Source organism: Scardinius erythrophthalmus (genome assembly GCF_964197995.2).
Source record: "Scardinius erythrophthalmus genome assembly, chromosome: 22".
NCBI classification, from domain to species: domain Eukaryota; kingdom Metazoa; phylum Chordata; class Actinopteri; order Cypriniformes; family Leuciscidae; genus Scardinius; species Scardinius erythrophthalmus.
The window spans coordinates 27,494,420-27,508,045 of NC_138242.1; the positions used below are offsets into that span (position 1 = coordinate 27,494,420).

General features: G+C 38.5%; 1 protein-coding gene across 1 annotated transcript in view; it reads right to left on the minus strand.

Annotated features, from left to right (window-relative positions):
- Nucleotides 1–2,017, minus strand: part of LOC308682931 (RALY RNA binding protein like) — a gene marked incomplete at its 5' end in the record, with an annotated part of 63,050 nt that extends 61,033 nt beyond the window's left edge. Inside the window, one exon of the mRNA XM_081352948.1 lies at nucleotides 1,738–2,017. Within this exon, the coding sequence (XP_081209074.1) occupies nucleotides 1,738–2,017 (280 nt within the window). The remainder of the gene's footprint in view (nucleotides 1–1,737) is intronic.
- Between the last annotated feature and the right edge of the window lie 11,609 nt (nucleotides 2,018–13,626).

The window sequence follows — 13,626 nt, forward strand, 5'->3', positions numbered from 1 at the left end:
AGGTCCTCTGTGCGATTCCTAATGAGGGTCCCCTGGCTATATTTTGCATTATGTATAAAATGTTTTCCATTGCAAAATTAAAAGCACGTTTTTTAAAAGCAGGTCAAGGGTATAATGAGGAGGGAGAGAGAGAGGTAAGTAATGTGTCAGGCCTCCTGTTTTAATACCGCTGCTCCCAGGAGGTTACAGATATGCGTGTGTTATAGTAGAATTTTTATACTCATTTGACAATGAAAGTCCACTGGCTATTGATTACACAAACAGTTCTGCACACGCTGGAAAAGATCGAAGTTAGACACGCTGTTTAAACAAGCTCAGAAATCAAACTCGGAGAAACAAATAACAAAATGGCATTTCAAATAATTTAATGAAAAGTGAAGTGTATCATTTCTGAGCCAACAAACAAAAAGGGAAAAATAATAATTTATTTTCTCTCCCTGTCTGCCATTGTTTTATCTATCTATCTATCTATCTATCTATCTATCTATCTATCTATCTATCTATCTATCTATCTATCTATCTATCTATCTATCTATCTATCTATCTATCTATCTATCTATCTATCTATCTATCTATCTATCTATCTATCTATCTATCTATCTATCTATCTATCTGTCCGTCCGTCTATCATCCATCCATCCATCCATCCATCCATCCATCCATCTATCCATCCATCCATCTATCTATCTATCTATCTATCTATCTATCTATCTATCTATCTATCTATCTATCTATCTATCTATCTATCTATCTATCTATCTATCTATCTATCTATCTATCTATCTATCTATCTATCTATCTATCTATCTATCTATCTGTCTGTCTGTCTGTCTGTCTGTCTGTCTGTCTATCCATCCATCTATCTATCCATCTATCTATCTATCTATCTATCTGTCTGTCTGTCTGTCTATCCATCTATCTATCCGTCCGTCCGTCCGTCCGTCCGTCTATCTATCTATCTATCTCTATCTATCTGTCTGTCTGTCCGTCCGTCCGTCCGTCCGTCCGTCCGTCCGTCCATCCATCCATCCATCCATCCATCCATCTATCTATCTATCTATCTATCTATCTATCTATCTATCTCTATCTATCTATCTATCTATCTATCTATCTGTCTGTCTGTCTGTCTGTCTGTCTGTCTGTCTGTCTGTCTGTCTGTCTGTCTGTCTGTCATTTTTAAGCTTGGCCTGCACAATGCTAATTATTTCTTTATTTTTAAAATAATTAGGAGGAAATTTCAGAAAAAGCTAGGTGATTTCAGTCTTTCACATTAGAGATAAATAAATAAATACATATGATCATGCCTTTTTAAAAGACACCACAAGGCCACATTTCAGGGAAATCAAGCTACAAATGGTTTCCTTACAGTTTTCTCTGCAGATTACTGTAAGTTTGGATAGGAGAAATATTTTAGCATCAAAATTATTACACACTTCACCTTTAATTTTTTTTTGTTTCCGCTGGCATTTATCTTTACAGTAAAACCGCAAATAAATGCAATGTCATTTTTACGCCACCACAATAACATGCAGAGCAAAGCTTGTCTGTCCCATCGACTGTCAAAACATTGAAAAACACTTTGCATGTCCAAAAATCACAAAGCGAAATCAAACACACTGTGAATCCGCCTCAGGCAACGCGGGCCCCTGTGTGCGCCTGTCAGTCCGGCAGAACCAAGCAAAAAGAGTGCTTTGCTGAGCACTGGTACAGCTTTAGTAAAGCAAAAAAGCAACTCACCCAGTGGCTGTCCTGCAATAATCCTGGTGTTCTCGCCTGCCACGGCCGCCCGTGCGTTCCTTTCACTCATGTATTGGACGAAAGCGTAACCCTTGTGCACCGAACAGCCCACAATCTTGCCGTACTTGGCGAAGATGACCTCGATGTCGCCCTTCTTCACAATGGCAGTGTTGAGGTTGCCGATAAAGACCCGTGAGTTGAGGGAGCGTGGGTCGTTCTTGTTAGTGACATTGCTGGTCTGACTCTTGCCGGTCATTCTTCTCCTGTGGAGCAGAGACATGATGGGGACGACATCAACCACACCATATTGCTGGACCGTCTTGAGGACAGAAAAAGGTGGTTGTAGGGATGCACAACAAATCGGCCACTATATCAGTATTCGCTGATAAATGTTCATTTTTAATGTTATCGGCCTTTGAAAATTTGGCCGATATATTAAAGCCGATAAGTAATGGATTATTTCCTTTAGCTGAGACACTTCAGATGTGCACTGTTCACCATGATGATTTTGAATGGCTTGAAATATGATTGGAATCACTTCAAAAAAGGAAAATACAGTCAAGTGAAATTGTAATGAGAACTGTATAATTGTGTGCTTGGGACATGGACATTTTCACTTAATGGTGAGACTTTTGGTATTGTAATCAGGCTCTCAAAAATTATATAAAATATTGGATTTAGATTTATCGGCCAATATATCGGTTATCAGTATCGGCCAAATTTTCATATCGGTGCATCCCTAGGTGGTTGTCAAATAACTTTCTCCAACTTAATAAAGACAAAACTGAAATAATGATATTTGGTCCCCCGTAATTGAGAGGCGGTCTAATCAACGAGCTCGGTAATCATTTCCCTTCAATTAGAATTAGTCAGAAACCTTGATGTCATTCTGGACTCAAAATTTAGCTTAAACCAAGCAAATTAATTCTGTTGTTAAGAATAGTTTTATCAATAACAAATTAATTCTAAACTTAAAACATTTTTGTCTTTCCAAGAATTGGAGAAGGTTAATTACCTCACATCTAGACTATTGTAATTCCATTTTTTTGGTATTCCTCATTCACACTTTCAGCTGTTGACTATAGGGCAAAGAAATATGATCATGTCATCCCAATTTTAGCCGTCCCTTTTAGGATCCAAGTTAAGATTTTGTAGTTTGTTTTTAAAGCTCCTTATGACCAAGCTCCATCTTATCTTAAAGATCTTCTTATACATCTACAGTAGTAGACCTTTAGGATCTTCTGACATGGCATTATTGTACGTCCCACGATCACGTCTAAAAACTAAGGGTGATAGAGCCTTTTCGGTTGCCACCCCTCGTTTATGGAATCATCTGACACTTGACTTTTAAAACTAGGCTGAAAATGTATCTTTACTCACGGGCGTTTTAAGTATTCTATATATTGTTTTATATTTTAATGTATTTCATTCTTATTTCTGTTCAGCTTTGATGTTTTTAAATGTGCTTTAAGTTTACTATACTATACTATACTATACTATACTATACTATACTATACTATACTATACTATACTATACTATACTATACTATAAAATGTACTATGTACATTAAATTAACTTAATTACTGCTTTTGTCAGTTATTCCACTGCAGGATGCTTCTGCATGCTCTTAAAGTCATTGTTTTATGCAAATGAATAATTAGCACTGCAGCTACAAAAAAAACCCCTCTTATAATATTACGATTATCCACCAAAAAGTGAACCAAACGTTCTAAAAACTTTCTAAAAGCACATGCAATGCATGCTATGTCCCTGACTCAACCTTCACATTTTATCATCATAAAGATTTTAGGTTAAGATACTGTATTGTTTTCTTATCATGATTAAAGAACAGCTATTGGAGCGATAACAATAATTAAATTGCTGTTTTATGGTATATAGCCTACAGACTTGTTCCTGCTGTCAGTGCCAGCCCAGACCCATCATTTTTAATATCCAGGCCGCCCAGCACACTGAATATGTGAGAATATGAGTGAGTGCTGTTGTGTTCATGAGAGATGTTTGTGTTTATTTGTGTTCTTGTCTATAAATGTGAGAATATGAGCGTGCTGGTGTGAAGGCGAGAAAGCGAGTGCCGTGCGGATGAGAGGGAATAAATGAAGGCCTCAGGTTTATGCAGTCTCTGTATGACACACTGAACACACAGTTAGTCTTCACATCAGAGAACAGCAGCAAGTTCCTCCCATTGGGTGTCATCCAACTCCCCTTCCCGAACACACACACATTCAGAGACAGTGACTGCTATTGTCTGAGACAGAGATGCATTATGTTCTGTCTCTCACGCTGTCAACGACCTACTCTCACAAGACAGCAAGAATGAACACGCAGCTCCACGGAGGCACTAGCGAGACAGTGTGTCTGAATCAAACGAGCTGACCGAATACGACACATTGAGAAGCCGAATATATTCTTGATATTTGTTGAGTTTTGACTCTGATGGGTCGTTCACACTGACAGTAATTTTAATCGCTGGAAGTCAGAAGTTCAATGTACTGTTGGTCGCTATAGGCATTCCTTCAGGCATTACTAGACTTCAAGAGGCACACTAGTGACCCCTTAAGCATCCTTATTAGCACGGTTCGAATCCCACTCGGAGCGGGTCAAGTAGGACCGGTTACATTTGGTGCCGTGACCCGGATGGGAGTGAGGTTTAGGTGGGTGAGTGTAATGGACGTAGGCCAGTTAGAGCTGTGCGTGTAAACCTCACTCCTCTGACCTCAAGAGGTGTGCTAGCGGCTGTGGTCTTTAGCGTCCTTGTTAGCACGCCCGCCTCCCACGGTGGAGAACACGGTTCGAATCCCGCTCAGAGCTAGTTGAGTAGGATCAGTTGCACAAAGTTAAACATGTTCCTGGGTCAACTTATTTTCCTGTTCGACAATTTAATCCTAACCATATCCCTACTACTAAACCTAACCCTACCCATAAATTACCCCTAAAATCAGAGGGAAATTATAGGTGAATAACACTGATATAGAAGCCCCTAACTCCTAACCTTGACATAAACTGTAAACTTGTCCCTCAAATCTGATTGGTTGGTTGTAATGTTGTTCCAGGATCAACAAAGATGAAATCAGGTTCTGCTAAACAGCCATAGATTTAAAAAATCTGATTATAAATTTGATTTAATGTTGGTAAAGACATTTAAAAATGAACATTATGGAGGGGAATGTGTTTGTACATAAATTGCAGCAGTGAAAATGAATGACTTCTGGTCACTGAAGTATATTTTTGCAAGCTAAACAAAAAAAAAATAAGGTGAAAATTAAATTTAAACCTATAGTCTATTGTAAATCTATTTATATTTTGCAATAAACAGTATGAGTGAATGAGGCATTTATATAGTGCTTTCATATGTACTACTGTACACCCGACCCAATGCATTTACAATCATATCAGGGAATCTCTCCTCAACCACTACCACTTGGATGATAGGACGGCAGCCACAGTAATAGGCCAACTATAGGTGGGGAGGAGAGAGAGTGATAGAGCCAAATCATTGTAAGGGGATTATTAGGAGGCCATGATTGGCAAGGGTGAATTCATCTATATTATGGTTGAGGTGAATTTTGCAAATCGAATCAATGTTGATATCGCAATGTCTTGCTTTTACAATACCTTGTTAAGGCCAATTCACACTGCACCGACAGACGCAGACCAGCGCCGACAGTCTCCAGATTACAGCGCGTCAATTCTCAGGCATTCTAATTCAGCATGTTCAGTCAGAAAAACAAGCTCCGACAGACGCCAACAGACTCCGACAGGGGTAACACACTGATCCAATAAAACCAGATGAAGTATCTTTTGCCGTCTGTTGGTGGAGTAACAATTGGGTTTTTTAAATGTCAACGTTCAAGTATTTTGCTAACATTTCTTCAACCATTTAGCTACTATATTTCAGCATTAAAAGATGGTCAAGTACCAGGTGGGTAAGCCAGAATTTCCCTTACCACAGAGGTAAGGTCAAACGTGAGACATATATAATGATCAATCTAATTTACATAAATTAGATTGATCACTTCTGAAATAGCTCACTCCTGATAACCATTTTTTACATTTTGACTGTAATACTCAATGTACTAACCCAGAAATTGAGCTCAATGTGAACCTGCTGTTGCAGATACGCTAAAAGATTAATGGTCTGGCATCGACTAATAACACTACGACCAATCACAACAATAAACCCCATACGCTTAGCTACCAGCGGAGCTAACTATGTGTGTTAGTGTTATAACTATATCCGGTCGGCAAAACAGCAAAAACGTCCTTCTTGCAAAAGAACGATTCGAGCGACGTCTTCTGTTCCTGTTTTAGATAAAAAGCCAAGTCTAACTCGTTCATTGTAGCGGCCAAAGCCGTTTCAAACAACTGGTGTTCATCCATAGCCGTCTTGCAATGTTTACTAATGACTTCGACGTCACAGCGCTGTCGTCATCTCGCCTTTGGCCCGCCTATATCAGATAACCCGATGTGATTGGTGCAGCTCAGATCGAGGAGCATATTTAATGAGCATCATTACTCGACACCAGAGTAAACTCGCTGAGCAAATTCAACTTGTGCTCTCGCGAGAACTCTGGATTACCAGGGTAACTCTGCTTTTGAGTCCGGATTGACACAGGCCGAAAACGTACAAAAAGTCGTGTCATGTTAAGGTTGTTTATCAGAACACAAGTATTTTTTGTCGACGTCTTCAAGCGCCTGTTAGAATTTAAAGCTCTCAAATGTCACTTAGAAATGAAGATTAGATTTATTTATCATGGGGACCAAATGCTTGAATAATGAATCCAATACTCTGTAAATAGGATTAGTTGCCAAGGTTACCTGCATTCTGGGAATGGTGCTGGCTGAAGGCTCACACATTCAAACACACTCTGACACGCTCGCAGACACACTCGCGCTCTCATGTGTGCAGTCATTCATGGAGACAGAAATTGGAATAGTGAAATATGCCCTCTTGTAATTTCCCAAGCCACAATGTGGCCACGGGATCATGCCATGAATACAGCAAAAAGCTCTTTTATGCTGGACAGAGCTCAATTTTGCACTACCTGTACATTCCTATTTTTCTCTCACTCTCTTCAACTTTATTTCTTTCAATTCTGCAAACAGGAAAGAAAAATATAATTATCTCAGTTGTTTTTCCTACAAAGCTATGAGAATAAATGGACATCAGGAGACCTCGGATGTCTCTTGGATTTGATCACAGTAGGATCTCAACCTCGAGGTCATCATGACTTAAGATCCCATGTGGGTTTTGCTCACAATAACATCAACATCTCCTGCTCATATATTTCTCCTGAGAAAAAGACTTCAGCAGATTCAACAGATCTCAACAATCTGCTTAGATATCACAACCTGCAGTGCAGTCAAAAAAAAGGCATAACTACACATTTCAAAAGTTTGGGGTCGGCAAGATTTTAAAATGGTTAATATTAAAAACAGTAATATTGTGAAATATTATTACAATTTAAAGTAACAGTTTCGTATTTTAATGTATTGTAACGTAATTTATTCCCGTGATCAAAGCTGAATTCTCAGCATCATTACTCCAGTCTTCAGTGTCACATGATCCTTCAGAAATCATTCTACTGTGATGATTTGATGTTCTAGAAACCAAGATAAGAAAAAAATGCATGAGCGCTGACGTGTTTGGAGCGGTGGAATGTGGCGTCTACGTATAACGCAGCAACAGTGACGCAATGACTTTTTCAATTGGCGCTTGGCTCTTTTATTTAGAAGATGGGACTTTTCCACGTTACACTTTCTTCCATTCATAATAATCTGAGTGCTTTCTATATCTAAAGCCTTTGCTATAAGTAACTTTGCAACTACATGTCAACTAACTCTCATTAGAGTATTAGTAAACTGTTAGGGTTCAGGTTAGTAGCTGAAATGTTCTTGCAAAGTTACTTAGAGTCAGTAGAATGTCTGTTCATCAAAATAAAGTGTTAGCAGATATTAAAGGGACACGCCAACTTTTTGTGACTTTAGCTTATTCACTGTATCCCCCAGAGTCAGATAAGTCCATACCCTTTACATCTCTGTGCGTGCCGTAACTCTGTCTGACGCACCCACCGCTAGCCTACCTTAGCACAAAGACTGGAGGTAAACGGCTCCAGCTAGCATACTGCTCCCAATAAGTGAAAAAATAATGCCAACATTTTCCTATTTACATGTTGTGATTTGTATAGTCACAGCGTGTATAAATAACAAGATCACATGAGACACAGCCATCTTCTAACCGTATACATACTGGGAACTATATTCTCAGAAGGCGGTAAATAAGCTAAAGTCCCAAAAAGTCGGCGTGTTCCTTTAAGCAGACAGTCTACTAATACTATAATGACTGCTAGTTGACATGAAGTTGCAAAGTTACTTATAGTTAGTAGAATGTCTAAAGTAAGCTATTGAGATACACTTTTTTGAAGCTTGACAAGTTCCCATTTATTTCTGTTATATGGATAAATAAGTTTATTTCAGTGATCCATGAAGGACAGAGTCATACAGGTTTGAAAGGACATGAAGGTGTGTAAATGACGACAAGATTTTCATTTTCACACAAAATTCCTTTAGGTTTCCTGCACTAGGAAACCTCTGAGCAACAGCATTCTCCTTTGGGTGTGCAGCTCTCGGGAGTTTCATGGACGATAAATTGCGACTGAATCCAAAAAAGCACTTTGACAGAGAACAAGTGCTGTAATAAACAATAGCACATATACAAGCTCTGTACCGCCTGTCCCCTTAAGAACATTCCCTGTGACTGATGTCCAGACCCAATTACAGTGCCGTGAGGTTAGCGCTTTTACACCACCTCGATCTTTCAGAAGGACAGAGGCCTTCCCTCCCTTCCTCCGCCCGGAAAATCAGCAGCCTGTTATTTAGAGCCTCTACGCTGGCACCTCTATTGATGATACTGGACAGGGAGGAGAGAACATTCGCAAATCAGCAAAGTTGTGTTAAATTGCCCCTCTTAGCAGATAAATCTCTTGTTTGAAGGAGATCGTCCAGCATTTGCCAGCTGATCTCTCGCTGGCCTGCGTTTTACGGCAGCTGTTTGCGGGATTCTCATTTGTACACAAGTTATTCTGATTTAATGGGGGATTTGATCACACATCTACAAAAAAAAAAAAAAAAAAAGCTGCATGAATTCACTAAAGGGTTGGGTTCACCATTGCACCCCTTTTGCATGCAACATTTCACTGAAAAACTAAAAACTAACATCTAATTCACCAACCACCTGCAATCCACTGTAGCCAGTCATCATCTGTGCTGATATAACTCTGCACAGTGGCTATTTAAATGGAGCATATTGTATTTAGTGCATAAAAATAAAGGCATAATTTCAGCTACACTTTACTGTCAACCTACTTTTGGTTTCAGGTATTGGTTGAATAAATGAACATGCACTCAAAGGACATGAGGTGTCTTATGTTATTTATTGCAACACCCCTATTTTAAGCTTCATGAATGCATATATTCAGTATACATACATTACATACATATATTTGTGTGTGTGTGTGTGTATATATGTGTTTATTGTATTTATCACATGTTTATCATGCATTTGCAACCTGAAAAAATTTTCCTACACTAAAATAATTTTTTCACCCTTTTTCTCTTTTGGTCTTATCTCGCCGAAAGCACCAAGTGAGTCAGAACTGCCAGTGATGCCCCCTCAAAAAGACAGGTGCGTGACGCTCCTGTGTGTGTGTAGTGTTAGTATATAAAGCGCACACTGCAGGAGCCCTTTACGGTACAGTAACAGCACGTCTGGATCTGAGTGCAGGCAGCTCATGAACTATAAAAGATCAGGATTTAAGTCGGAAAACCTCCACGCTCTGTGAGCTCATTAAGAGACTGTGTGATTTCCAACTCAGTGAATGTGTGTGTGGCTCTGCCGAGACCCTGCCGTGCAACACTAGACCACTGAGACAGCAATCAGCCTGAACAGCCCCTCAGATCACACGCAAAGACACCTCGTGTGATAGTCCAACACACACTGACTGCACACAGAGCAGAGCCACAGGGTTAGACCCAAACACCCCGGGTGCTTCCTCAAACTTCCTGCGCTTTGAGTCACGATCACACTCTGGCAGGAATACCCATAATGCCACTGGGTAGAGAGAGAAACGTGTGTGTATGAAAGATTAATAGGCATCACTCTGTGAATGAAATGTGCTGTCTTGGTACCACAGCATAACAAAGACTTGGCTCATGAATATTAAATTGATTAAGCGCAAACGTTTTTAATTTGATATTTTACTGTTTTTTTTTATTTTTTTATTAAGAAACTATTGGATTTACTGAGACGGAGAGCTGGTCTGCAGTTTTGAAATGAGTACAGTATTTATTTAATTTAAAACCTTATTACCTTAATATTATATAAGTTGTGTGTGAGTGTGTTTTATTAAACAGATCATCATGCATTTTTATAAATATTTTCATATTAATATTAAACATAAAGTATACATAATTTAGCTATTTGTAAAAGGACATTAAGTTGCAATTTTTCAACATAAAACCATCGAATCTGCATCTGACAGGACCTTTAAGTTTCTCTTAAATAAAAATAGTTTGGGTGTAACACACTACAGACGAGAGTTACAGTAAATGAACGCAGTTGTGGGAGGTTTACTCAAAGGTGAGTATTCACAGAGGAGCATAAACAGGTGAACTCGAACAGGAGCGTAAGTTTAAACTATAGCTGATCCCCCAGCGTGAGTTTAAGGGGACCGATATTTTATAACGTATCACCTTATTATTATTATAAACTTTATTATGTTAGCTGATCTATAATGCCCAATGGGTGCAGCCATGTTAGTTTGCATCGCAATTCAGAGAATCGCATCTGTCGGATTTACAACATCCACTTCTCCCGAAATACATGAAAGTAAAGTGAACTGCGAGAAGAATAGAGTAAATTTTACAGTTACCTTATACCTACACAATGTGGATCTGATTTGAATAAAAGACGTCGTCAATTTATAGAGTCTGTATGATGCCTGAACGCCTCAAAGGGTTAAACAAGAAATCTTCTAAGGCCAGATATAAACTTCAAACTCATCTTAGAGGTAAATAAGATCTCCAACATTAGCAGGCTGGGGAATTCAAGGAAAGATACAAACACAGTTCATTAAACATCCACTTAACAACTTAGAGTCCATTAGATAATAACAAAAGGCTTTGAAGGTATCGATTCCCTTTCAATCATAATTCACATGAAACGCAGAACACAGAATCGTTGGCCAACAGGATCAATTCTCCAAACAGATCAGTTCATCAAACAACTAAGTCAATCAAACTGGTAAGTTCCTCTCACAGAAGAACCACTTAGTTTAGTCCATTGATATAGATGTTTGCAGCATTCTCATGGGTAAGTCTGTAATTCTTGAAAACAAAGCAGAAAGAGAGTCCTATGGTTGCCTAAACGAAGGCCATGACTGACTGAAAGTGAGTGGAATAAATAGGAGTCCAAACACTGAGTTAGTGAGTAGCAGATGTGGCTCATTAATACTTTGACGAGTGTGGGGGGGGGGGGGTATTGGACAGCCGTCCAAAACCAGAGTGGATGTTATCGAGTGCACTCATTCAATCCCACAATGAACCGCAATAACGCGTGTACAACCGATGTATCCTCAATGGCTAGAGAATACCCATAATGCACTGTGACGGTCGTGCCGAATGTATTCCTGCGTCTCGCTAGAAGATGGCGCCTGCCATGAGAATGAACCATCCATTCTCCAAACCGCTGGTCCAATGTGGGTATAGCGTAATATCATACAGACATAATTCCTTTAAAATTTATTATTAAACTGTTTAATTAAGTTTATACATGCTAGTTTACAGAGTTCAAGAAAAATCTTTATATTACTACTGGAGCTGCCAGTTTGTTACGTTTCAAATGATTATTAAACAGCAAGCACAAACTATGCAAAAGCGTCAACTCATTTACATTCACTCCTTCAAGTGGACTATATCAGTGGAGTAATGTAGGGAACAGTGTGAATGAGGGTCTAGGGTCTAGATTTCGAACATAGCCTGGCTCTCTAATCCCTCCCAAGATTTGTGCTAATAAATCAAAATCGTATCTGTGCATTTCATTTTGTTTATGATTCCAGTGGAATGAATAGCGGGCTGTGGAAATGCAACACAGAAGTGGAGAGCTGTCTGTGCCAGAGAACAAGATGCCAGTGTATTACATACATCACTGTCGCAAGCTATTTCATAAAGTGCTGTCAACACAAGCTCTTCCCATTCCCAGCTGAAATTATGTCTAAGGTAACATTATACGTAAACTGGATAATTCTAGCTCAAAAATCTGATTGTGGCTGAAAAATGCTGAAAGAAAAATATACAGAGCTGTAGCTGCACATCAGTTGACTTCTAAAATAATTAATAAGTCAAGCATCACTATAGTTTTGGCCATACTTGGGGAACTTGAGACAGACATTATCACCCAGTTTCAGACTAAAATGCATGTTTGAGCTGTTTTAACTGAAAGCAACTTGCACTGACATATCTTATAATATATTAGCCATTGTTTTGTCTAAATATGCACAACAGTAATGTTACTTTCTAAGGCATGTTTAAAAAAGATACTTAAATGCCCTAATAAGGCCTAATCCTGGCTTAATCTAGCTCTGTTTGTGAAACCAGGCCTATGACACCTCAAATCATCCTGCTTATGCAGTTATAGTTTTCTTATGATTTTCACCTTTTGAGCAACAAAATGGGCAACAAAAAATCCCATAGACTTACATAGAAGGAGAGACTTGAGCCATATTTAGAGACAAAAATATCACAGACTTGAGGGCCAGCATAGCAAAATCCTGGCAACTACCCCCCAAAAAACTCTAGCATCGTGACGGCACAGTTTTGCACACTCTCATATTGGCCAATTGCTTTTTCTCCAGCACCATCAGACCAGAATTTGTGGAAGTCCTTTAGCTTCATAAACAGCTCTCTGCACTTTCCAAACACTAAGTCCAAAACCAATTGACCAGGAAGCAAATGACGCTGTCCGTCATTGAGGGATTGATGTCACTGATGGTGGGGGATTGATTTAGGAGGTGGGATGGGGGGGGGGGGGATGACAATCTGTTGTGATGGAACTTCTGATTGCCTGAGAACGCTCTTATCAAAAGGACACTGAAGAAATGCTGTCAATGACAGGTCTTAATTGCCTGGCTTGTGTTTCTGACACACTGCAATGAAATTTGTGGGGAAATCCACAAACAGGGAGATCTAGGGAAAGACACACAAAAAAGATGGATTCAGTTTGACAGGAAAGGACTAAATGAGGGTCATTTTCATGAAACCGTGTCATTTGTGACCCAGTTATGTCCCTGTGAATTATTTTTTATTGGTTGTTTTTCCAACAGAATATCAGCCAAATTGCGAAATTAAAAGCAAAGATAATAAAATAAATAAATAAATGTTGTCTTATTAATAATAATAATAATAATAAGAATTTATTTTCCTCACATGGTCAAGTTTTGTGAGATTGACCCACCACCACTAAACACTAAAATTAATTATTGTTAATTTATGTCATTTTTAAATTAAATGAAACAAAACACAATAAAAAAATGATAATAATTAATAAATTAATTATATATTTAGATTTTTTTTTTTAAAACAAGAAAATCTTGAATTTCATTTCCACACATGGTCCAGTTTTCTGAGATTGACCTACCACCAATAACACTAACATTGTTTTTATTTTTTGCATTTAAAAATAATGTAAAAAAAAAAAAAAAAAAAAAACAATTAACAATGACAATAAATAAAAGAATGAACAAATAAATAAATAGGAAAGTTTAGTTTATATTTAAACTAAATATACTAAAGAAGTTCTGAAGTTGACCTACCAC